At 33.8% G+C, this 11,405-nt stretch overlaps 1 protein-coding gene across 1 annotated transcript; it reads right to left on the bottom strand.

Moving 5' to 3' along the window:
- Positions 1–9,268: 9,268 nt before the first annotated feature.
- On the bottom strand, positions 9,269–9,691 carry LOC115876121. Its single transcript, XM_030891812.1, has one exon. The coding sequence runs from the start codon at positions 9,689–9,691 to the stop codon at positions 9,269–9,271; it is 423 nt and encodes a 140-aa protein (XP_030747672.1).
- Between the last annotated feature and the right edge of the window lie 1,714 nt (positions 9,692–11,405).

Here is an 11,405-nt window from a genome sequence, read left to right on the forward strand (position 1 = left end):
ATATCTCAGCTGACGAAGATTTTTGAAGCAAATGAATATCATATAAAAAGTGGAAATATTTACTGTGCTCTTTTATTTGCTCGAAACGCTGATCGAGAGAGTTTGCAGCTGCGTCTAATATTGGGAAAAAAAAATCTTTTCTTTTGGGTCAACTATAGGTTCATCGGAAACTTCGTAATCAAACTGACGTTTTACTTTACGTGTACGAGGTCTAGTTTTAGTTTCTGGAAAGTGGGCGTCTACATCAATCTCTGTTGCTAATTCTTTAGCATCTACCAAAAAACGGTTGAATGCGTTGTCAGAGCGAAGATTGTTGATATATGTCTTTGTTTTATCCAAAATATTTATTGTGTTTTGTAAGTCCAACTGCTTGCTCTGTAATAATTTACTTATTGGATTTATGTGATTTAAGACGTCGTACCAAATTATAACAGAGCATAAAAATTTAAAATTCTTCAGTTGTTCCAGCAAACCTGAAGCTTCATTTCTTGCCGAAATTTCGATTTCAGGATTTTCAAAAATATTTAGCAGAGCATCATAGATTTCGCCAATTTGATATCTAAACGGCTTAACTGCATCTACTCTGCTTTCTCGTACTACTTAGGGGCTTCAAAGTAAGAGAAGAAATATGTCTCTTTAGGGTATCCCATCGTTGTGCGGATGCTGCAAAGAAAACATAAGTTTTTTGGATAATTCCAAAAAAAATTGTGGCTTCCAAAGAGGTCGATGCCATATCATTAACGACTAAATTTAAAGAGTGACTGCTGCAAGGAACAAAAAATGCCCGTGGATTTATGTTACGAATTCGGCTTTGCACACCTGCCCGTAAACCCCTCATATTGGAGCCATTATCGTATCCCTGACCCCTCATGTGTTCTATTGGGATTTGCATTTCACTTAGTTGATTAATTAGTATCTCAGAAAGTTGAAGACCGGTTGCTTTTTCAATCGGAACAAATCCTAAAAAGTGCTCACATATCTTCACATTGACTTCGTTTCCTACTTTGGAGACAGAAACAAATCTTATTATCATTGTCATTTGCTCTATTTTGCTGAGGTCTGTTTCGCTTCATTGACCTGAGTAATTATATGTTTTTTTATTTCCTCTGACAGTAAGGTGATAATTTCATTCTGTATATTTTTGCCCAAATAATGTACTTTTCTGGTATCGTCACGCATAACTCGATTCACATGTTCTTCCATTATTGGGTCAAATTTTGCGAGTAGCTGGACTAATTTAAGGAAATTTCCATTATTATGTTCGTAAAGTTTATCAGAGGAAACTCTAAAGGCCAAGCAACTTTCACCTAAGCATTGGATAATTGATATAATTCGCTGTACAACGCTGTTCTAGTGTTTAGTTTCAGAATCAATTAATCTTTGGATCAAAGCGTCAATAACTTGCATCTGATTTAACCTTATAGATAGTTCTGACCAGGATTTTTGGGCTAACATGTGGGCAATTGATAGTTCATGTTTTTTCAATGTAACTCCAGTATGTTTCCAGTTGTTGAATCCTTCATTAGATAGATTAGTTTTATTTGAATGAGCAAAGAGTTTACAACAAAAGCAGAAAAGAACATTTTTAGAAGTTGAGTATATTAACCAATTTCTTTTGACGGATTCTCCGTTGCTTAAGACACGGTTAAAATTAAATGAGGTAAATTTTCTCCCGTTTTTATCAAGGGGAAATCTAAAATTGGTTAGTGCTGGTGGTGGCCCTCTCTTCACTAAAAAGACTCTATCTTTATCCATAATTATTTCTGGCCATTTGGCTGGATCAGGATCGATTACTAAATTATTAGTTTCTTCATTACACTCGGTATGACTCTACTAGCGGAAACCTGTCTAATCATTGTCTTATTTTCATCATAATTAAGAATTTCGACTACTGATGATGTACTCGACGTTGCGCTGACAGAGGTCAGCGCTGACAGAGGTTGATCTTCTGGACCTTTATTATTTCTCTTGTTTTCTAGGAAATTTCTATTGTTCTCTCTCTCGCGCAATGCATTGTCTTTCTTAATCAAATTTGTTCACTTATGCCCAAGGCTATGCAACACAACACACATGAGCCTTTTGCGGGTTGTCCCAATCATGCATACAAAGTTCGCATAATAATAAGCTTATTTAAACAATATTTAGTATCGGTTCTATTTATGTTATTGATGTCATTTTCTTTTCAAATCTTTGGCCGATGTTAATAAAAATATTTACGAAATTTTTGAGTTGTAATTGATTTGTCACACTTGGATGTGCTAGCAGGCGCCGCCCCGGGCGGCCGCCCACTTCGCGCCCCCCTTAAGCCGGCCCTGTACTAGAGACTAAGGAAACCTAAATTTATCAGAAAATAATATACCTCGTAATATGCCTGTATATATATATGATATGTAGACTTCTCTTAGATCAAATATAAATTTTAGTTGAGTCAATGGTATTCGCTATTGGTTTAAGAAAAGTGTCTCTTTAATCAAGAAATGTCCCTTTTCAATCAAGAATTTTTGCATGTATCAAAGAGACTATTGTTCTTGTAGCAAGAACTTCTTTGCATATTAATTTTGGGTCAAGAGTGAAATACTTTGGACAGATAGATTCCTCTATTCTCTAAAGTCATTTTTTAAAGCTTATGAAAAGATAGTTAATGCTTTGGGTAAAGAAACGTCGTTCTTGGCCCTATTGAAAAGCGCCAATCTTTTGGGTCAAAGTCATATTCATTTCGATTGAAAGATCTTTTTTTCAGTGTAGTAGATTAAATTTACAAGAAAGAAAACCCAGAAAAGATTCAGCTGTTTTCAAATATACTTTGTTAATGTATGTTTTAGTTAATTTGTTCTACAAAAAAGCATAAGCAAAAAATCTTATAATAAACAAATCAGCTTTATGAAACACAATCTTTTCGAATTAGGCTATAAATGAATGCAGCCACGCAAAGAACGTCACCTGTTTTAATTTAAAACTAGCGAGATTCAGCGAGTTTCGAAAAGGGTCTCGTTCTCAGAACGATCTAAGATACTTGGCCTCGTTTCCCACCGGAAAACAAGGTGCTCGAGGATACTTTTTGTCAAGTTTCCCTGTCTATGTAATGCAGAAAATGCCATTGTGCCCTTTGTTGAACTGCATTTCACATTTTTAAGTTATTTAGACAATTAACTAGTAAGGAATAGTAATCTGTTTGTCTGAAGTATATGTTTGTCAATAATTAATACATACCGTGCTGGCAACTGTTACTTTTGGGTCGGCATTTACATGTGTGGAAGTAAATCGCATAGGGATCTTATTAAGTCGGAGTGAGAGAAATGCGACCGACCGACGCCGACGCGACGCGCGACGGTGTGGTGTTACGGCGTTGCCGATACGCCTTTCCCTATCAAATAAAGTAAAATCTTGATCGCAAACCGCTTTTTTGTAAAATACTTTTTTTTCAAGAGATAACTAGATAAAATCATTAGACATGTTTCTGAGCATCTGAAATAGAATTATAAGGATATCGTTAGGGTGTCATTTTTTTTATAACGAGAAGACGTCAGTAATCGCGGTAATTTAAAAACTCAACTTTTTAACACATAACAGGCCATAACTCAAGAACCATTTTAGATATTGAAACTTTTTTTTTATTTTCAAGATCGGATATTTTACAATATGTTTACATAAGAAAAATTCGATAAGGTTGTTTTTGCAATTCAAAAATTGTAAACCATCCATCCATTTACTTTTAGAGCATAGCAATGTTCAGCAATCGTGTAATTTTTTTATTCATAAAGATTTTCTCATACTGTCTACAAAGAAAATACAGCAGAAATATTAACAAAATTCTTGAAAAAACTACAATCTATTATTTCCAATAGATTTCGAGATATCGATTTTTGAATTCAGAGTTCTAATAGCGCGACCACTATCGAACACCCACTCAATTCCCCAAAGTGTTTCTAGCTTGCACTTAAAAAAATTCAAGCTATAGGGAAAATTACAACGACTCGTTAATAAATAAACAAATTAAGTATCACGAGACGTAATTAAATCGTGAAGCTGAACGCATGACGTACGCCTTTCCTTGGAACTTTAAGTACTGACCGAGGTATTGATTGGGTCGATCGGTCAACTGCGACAAATCTGCTATATCCCCTTCCACGTCTCTTAGCGATGTGCACAGTTTCTCGGTTTATTTCATACGTTTGGCAACGTGTTTACTGTCCTCTCTTTGTTCAGTACATTATAAACGCATTGTACTCTTCTTACATACGGAAATCTCGACCCAAGACTAACCTTTGCCAGCCCTTAGTATAATGCTTCATTTAGTACTTATTAATACATATAATGCATGGGTGACTAGTGTTTTTATAAATTAAGGGTCAGTATATTATATTAATAATGTTTATATGTAGTTGCTGTAAATATAAAGCTATCTCTCAGAATATACAATCTTCATTTATTATAATTATTTGATGAATTATTTATTATTAAATATATTATTGATCTTTCTATAACTTATCTCTAAGTATTATTTATTCATTCAGACTGTGTTTCGGAGGAAAAATTTAGTAGAGGACTCTATACATTCATAGGTCTCTAAATTGGTAAGCTGAGTGTTTTGATTAGACATCTTTTTCTTGCATGTTTTTTTTATTTTGTATCTAATGGCAATTTTTTCCTGTTTTGGTTGGGGGCAGAGTTCCAGTAACGTTCATCTGCACAAGAAGGGATGGCAAAAGTATCTTACATACGTTAGTTCTGTTTTGTGACTTTTTATTAACCTTAAATATTATAATTATAAACATTGGTTTTATTAGATTTATTAATATTTACTAACGATTGATTTTTTTACAAAAGTAACTGTAATAGACTATTATAAAAATAGTTTGTAAATTCACTGTCATAAAATGTTTTTATTTGTTGTTACTATATAGTAATAGCACAAAAAGTTGGCGATTTTAAAAGATAAATTTATAATGAATAAGTAAATTTACTATGAGATACACATTTTTTAAATAAATTTACAAAGAATATTGGTGAATATAAAGATATACATATTATAACATATTTACATACTTGCCACAAATCAGTCATACAGCGATTTTACAAACGAGTTGCAAAACTAAAAACGCAACCCTCAATATTGTTTTTAAATTCACAAATTATTCTTTTCCGTGTAGAGGTAGTAATTTTCAATTAGAAAAACCACTGATATTTTGCTGTGTTTCATTTCCATGCAACATATCATTTAGGAACACCCTGTGTATTCATCTAAAGAATGCGTTTGGTTTATTAATAAATCGGTGACGGGTTACACTCTCCACAAACACATTTTTTTGTGTTGCGTTTGTCAGACACATTCAAAATTTGTTTGTTGCGAGAATGAAAAGGGGATAAAGTACGAGAAGTATTTTTCTTCATATATTACATCCCCCATTGCGTGACAATCACCATCTAAACTTCCATTATATCCATCGGATCGAAGGACATGAATAAATGTCCTTCAATTAAACAGATCTCACATTTTCACTTCACAATCATGCTAATGATAAGTTTAATAATGCAGTATATTTTGAAAATTTGGCTTTCTTTTTGAAGTGAAACTTTTTTACACGTCATAGGAGTAAAAATTGAAGGTCGTGACACACGAGACGCGAGAGGAAAAGCGGTAACGTTGACTTTTTGTATTTGGAGCGTCGTAACTCGGGCCCTATGTAAGGTAAGGGGCCGAAACTCTCGGAAAGTTATGAAGAAAATTTTTGTTCAAAAAACGTTGTTCAACGAAAAGTTACGATAAGTAGTTTCTGAGATATACATTGAAAAAAATATAAGTAATTTTACAAAAAAAAATATTGTTATATTATAGTATTTTTAATAAGAAACTTGTAAAAATAAGGTATTTTTACATAGTTTCACAAAAAAATGTAATTTTGCAAAACAGTTTATTAATATTAAATGATTATTACAAAATGATATTATTTTCACAATGAGTTTTGAGTTTAAAAATTAAATTTAAATTAGAAATACAATCTTCTAGTAAAATTGCATGTATCTAGACATATCCACAATACTTGTGTAAATTTATCATAGTATATGTATTTAGTAAAAAATGACGCAACTTCACGTGACTAAGTATTCAATTAAAAACGTAGTTAGAAGGAAAGACGAAGAACAGTTCCGAAGAAAGTCTCAGAGCGTGGGTGATTAGTGTTTTTATGATTTAAGGGTAAATATATTATATTAATTATGTTTATATGTAGTTTCTGTAAATATAAAGCCAGCCCTATTTAGAAAACGCAATCTCCATTTATTATAATTATTTGAATTATAACTTTAGCGATTTTTTTATGTAATAGTTATTAACGTAATAAGGCCGATAAACAACAAATAACGGCCGGGCTGAAGTTTGTGATCCGAGGCGATAGCCGAGGATCATAAGCAGCCAAGGCCGTTATTTGTTATCGGCCGTGTTGCGTTCTAGATTTTTCGTCATACTGCAGATTTTTTAGAGCAATAAACACTACTATTTAATAACAAATTTTATTGAACAATAACACAAGTAAGGATAAAAATACATAATGTCTTATACTAAAATTCATTTTTCATGATAATGAACATGGAAATTAAAAGTGCACTTGTTGTTCTTAGAAATCTGTAATCCTTCCCAGGGATTTACAGATTTTATAGAAGAAGATGATGCTACTGAAGAATGGCAAATATTTGTATCCACTAAAGACACATTATTTTTGGAGCTATCATGAAAAAAGTTGATTTGTTATTTTCATTTTTGAAACTGATTTTTCTATGTAAGTTTCTGCCACTGTTGAAGACTCCCATCCTCCTAGCTCCTTTAGCGATAGTAAATCACCACCATTTTCGGCGAGCATGGTTGCTGATGATCTACGAAATGAATGCCCTGTATAACGTTCTGGATTCTCCAAGTTCAAAAATTTTGCAATTTTCTGCGGTACGCTCCCGATGGTATGTATACCGACGATTTGCTTAACACACTTGCCTTTCTTGTAACCAATGAAAAATTTTGGATTGTCAAAGTTACGAGGACGCAGGTTGATGTATTTTTTGTATAAACCATAGGCATCAAACAGAAGGCCCGTTTTTGGAATAAGAAATTTCCTATCTTTCTTATTTTTAGTATTTCTTAATGAGACAAGAATATTTTTCTCCGAATCTTCGAAATCATCAACTGTGAGTGACCAAAGCTCGCTGCGCCTACAAGCTCCAAGAATACCAAGCACCAATACAATTTTTTCGAGTAACCAGGTGTAATCATCGGCATCCAGTAGAAAATTATTTATGTCATTCTCCGACAGAACTTTGGCTTTTTTGGTGAATAACCTTCGTTTTTGCGCCTCAGAAACATGAACAGTTTACCAAATCTATGAACAAATATAATTTAGATGAGTATGATTAAATATCGAAGAATATAATGGCTTTTTACCTTGATATGTCGATGTTTTCATATACTCTCAACGCAAGCTTCAGCATGGATATCTTTGTCCACAGTGATGTAGGAGAATACATTTCAGACATTCTTTTAGCATAAGCTAGCAATACCGCTTCATTTACGCTGTTTATACTTCTATCCTGCCGCCACTTCAAAAAATTGTCATATTCCTGCTGATATCTCTCTGGTTATAGTCGGAAGTAAATTTTGAGTAGCCGCAGCCGCTTCCTCCTGTATTTCCAACGGAATTTCTCGCGACATCTCGCTATGGTCTATTTTCCCAATTTTTGAAAAGTCCAACTGACAATAAATAGTCATTGTTGCAGGTGACAGACGTTACGATTACCTTAGAAACTTAACGGCCGCCGGCCGTTATGATAACGTCCGGCGGACGTTATATGCATCTTTTCCATTCTGATTTTGCTTATGTTATAATAATATAACAATATAGTATGACGAAAACATAATTGTCCCATGATCTCTCTATATCAACATATCACAAATATTATTTATTCTTTCAGATTGTGTTTCGGAGGACAAATATAATAGAGGACCGGAGTAGAGGACTCTATACGTCGATAGTCTCTAAGTTGGTAAATGTACTACTGTTTTGATTAGATACCTGTTTCTTGCCTGTCTGGATAAAATTGATAGTTAAGAAGTAAAACACATCCGGGGGTACTCCGCGCCCTAGCCACTGATATTATATTAAATACATCCCATTCCATACCTTCCATCTAATTCAAACATTATTCGGATCTATTGGTTAATCTTCAACAACTAGCTGGTGTCACTTGAAATAAGTATATAGGGGCTTCCCCGGACGCAAATCTGCAGCTAAACAGATTCGCATCCCTAATAGTAAAAAGACTCGCATCCTTAATAGTCATAAAGACTCGCATCCTAGAAGTCAAAAGACTCGCATCCTTCGCATCCTTAATAGTCATAAAGACTCGCATCCTTAATAGTCATAAAGACTCGCATCCTTCGCATACTTAATAGTCATAAAGACTCGCATCCTAATAGTCAATAAGACTCTCATCCTAATAGTCAATAAGACTCGCAACCTAATAGTCAATAAGACTCGCATCCTAATAGTCAAAAGACTCTCAACCTAATAGTCAAAAGACTCGCAACCTTCTTAGGCATAAGACTCGCAACCTCCAAATGTCAGCTCTGTGACAAAACACAACACAACACTACTTTACAGCCGGCCGGCCCGTCTACTACTGACTCGCCGGCAAGCTAAGCCTGTCCTTACATCACAATTTTACCTAATCGCAAATATTTACATCGCTTGCCAATGAATCATACTATTTTCTCTAATCGACTTTCAAATTAATAGAGTGTTCTAGCATTACTAGATAAATAAATAGAGAGTTTCCGAATTATAAAACCATTATTATAACCAACTTATTTTTGAAGTTTTACACAAGCTTTTTTATTTTGCATCTAATGGCAATTTTGTTCCTATTTTGGTTAGGCTCAGAATTCCAGTAAGGTTCTTCTAGACAAGAAAAGATTGCAATGAGTATCTTACGTTCTGTTTTGTCACTTTTTATTACCCTTTATAGTAAATATTATAATTATAAACACGTGTTTTATTAAATTTATTATTATTTACTAACGCCTTGTGAATTTACAAAAGTAATTGTAAATTCACTATAATAAAATATTTAAATTTGTTGTTACCCTATAGTAACAGTACAAGAAGCGATTTTAGAAGATAAATTTACAATGAATAAGTAAATTTACTATGAGATACATTTTTACATAAATAGAACAGATTTTTTACATAAATTCACAAGGAACATTGGTGAATATAAAGATATATTATAACATATTTACATATATGTCACAAATTAGCCATACAACGATTTTACAAACGTGTTGTAAAACTAAAGATATATAAGAATCGCTTTTAAAACGTCCTTCAACGTTATGCGGTGCTAGTCGCCTTTGATTGCGTTCATTCCAGTCTCCGTCACGCAGATCCCTTGAGCTCATCACCTTCTTGACACCCTCCATCCAGTTTGTCCTTGGTCTTCCCCGTTTCCTTCTCTTTTGTGGCAGCCAGTTTAGTACCTTCTGAGGCAGTCGCGTGTTGTCCATCCTTCTCACATGTCCATACCGCTTCAGTTGGGCACTCTCTATTTCCTCTACTATAGTTTTTTGTCTACCCATTTTATCCCTGATTATTTCATTTCGTACTCTATCCAGCCTTGATGTTCGTGCTGATCTCCTTATCGCGTCCATTTTTATACCGCCAGCAATTTTCTTTTGTTATTCTCTGTCAACCTCCATTGTGATTTCCCGGATTTATCAAAAGTAACGCCTAGGTATTTGTATTCGTTAAATGTTTGTATGTATTCATTATCTAGTTTTATTGCCGTTTGATCCGATCCAATGCAGAGATATTTAGTTTTTGCGATATTCATCTCAAGTCCCCAAACTTGGTATTCCTCTTTAAGTTTTCGTGTCATATATTCCAAGTCATCTTTGTCTCCTGCAATAACTTGGTCGTCGGCGAATTGCAAAGTGTATAAGCAAGATTCTTCACTTATTGCTATGCCCATGCCTCTACACTTGCTTTTCCAAAGCTTTAAAACTTTGTTCACATATATTTTAAATAAAGTTGGTGACAGGCAATACCCTTGTCTTAATCCTTTTGATATTTTAAATGGTTTTGATACTTTATTTCCAGTTTTTGTCGAGGAACAAAAATTTTTATATATCTTTTGCATCGCTGTTATAAGTGTGTGATTTAATCTGGTTAGTTTAAGAGATTCCCACAAATTAGTGATAGGGACGCTATCGTATGCTTTCTGGAGATCGACAAACATTAGGTGTATATCTTCATTTATAGCTATTTTCTATTCTATGAGAAGTTTCAAACAGAATACATTATCAGTGCAGGATCTCCCAGCTCTAAAACCTGATTGTTCTTCTTCTTCTTGATCTTTGTATCGTCTTCAATTAGGTCTTTTAATACTCTACCATATATTCTGCTTGTTGTGCTTGTTACCGATAATTCCCTATAATTCGAGCATTGTTTTCTGTCGCCTTTTTTATGGATAGACGTTATGTATGCCATTTTCCATTCCTCTGGTTGTTCTTCGCCATTTACGCGTTTGTTGAAAATATATCTAAGGCATGTTATTAGTCCATCAGAAGCATATTTAATAAGTTCAGCATTGATACCCGCTGGTCATGATGCTCTACCATTTTTTAGTTGTTTGGTAGCGTTTTTCACCATATCCTTCGTTACTAATACTTCCTCCCCTTGTATATCTATTTATATTCGGTGTTCTTCTTCACTGATAAGAAAGGTAGACTTGAACTAAAGTCGTCATCGTCTTGAAAAAAAAATTAGTGGCAAGAGAATTTATTTTAGTGTAAAAGAAAACATTTTGCCTGAAGAAAAACTCTCTTAACTCAAGAAAACTAGTTCTCTTGAAAAATTCGAAAATTTCTCTTGAATCTATTTTCATTCAACCAAGTGCAAGTTACTTTGTTTTAAGATAATAAGAAAAATACGCTAGGAAGTACTTCATTTAAGAAACATGGCCATTTTTCCAATAGCTAAATACTCTTTTGATGAAAAATAATAACGACACGCAAAGACGATGACGAATGACGGTATATCAATCAGTCGGCAGTCCGTATGTCGCATTTCATAGGTCACACATCATAGTACGTACGGGTTTTGTTGCTTGGAATTTTCCACTTGGAATTTTGCATAATTCGCTTTTTAAGCGCATATCGTATAACAAATTAGTGATCGTTATTAACATGTATTTGTCATTTTTTATGGACAAATTTTAGGATATATGGATTCTTTAAAGGAGTTGCTAAAAAAATGGAAGTTAGAGCATTTATTTGCTATATTTGAAGGTAAGAGACATTTACCTAATGCACCTGTTTAGATAATGCATGCGTGACTATAGATGGAATAAGAATAATAAATAAG

The sequence above is a fragment of the Sitophilus oryzae genome, unplaced genomic scaffold (assembly GCF_002938485.1).
Source record: "Sitophilus oryzae breed Bouriz unplaced genomic scaffold, Soryzae_2.0 scaffold_1398_pilon_pilon, whole genome shotgun sequence".
NCBI lineage: Eukaryota > Metazoa > Arthropoda > Insecta > Coleoptera > Curculionidae > Sitophilus > Sitophilus oryzae.

Bases quoted from the DNA above. Each gene is read 5' to 3' on its own strand.
- LOC115876121 (XM_030891812.1), bottom strand. From the start codon at position 9,691: ATGGACGCGATAAGGAGATCAGCACGAACATCAAGGCTGGATAGAGTA.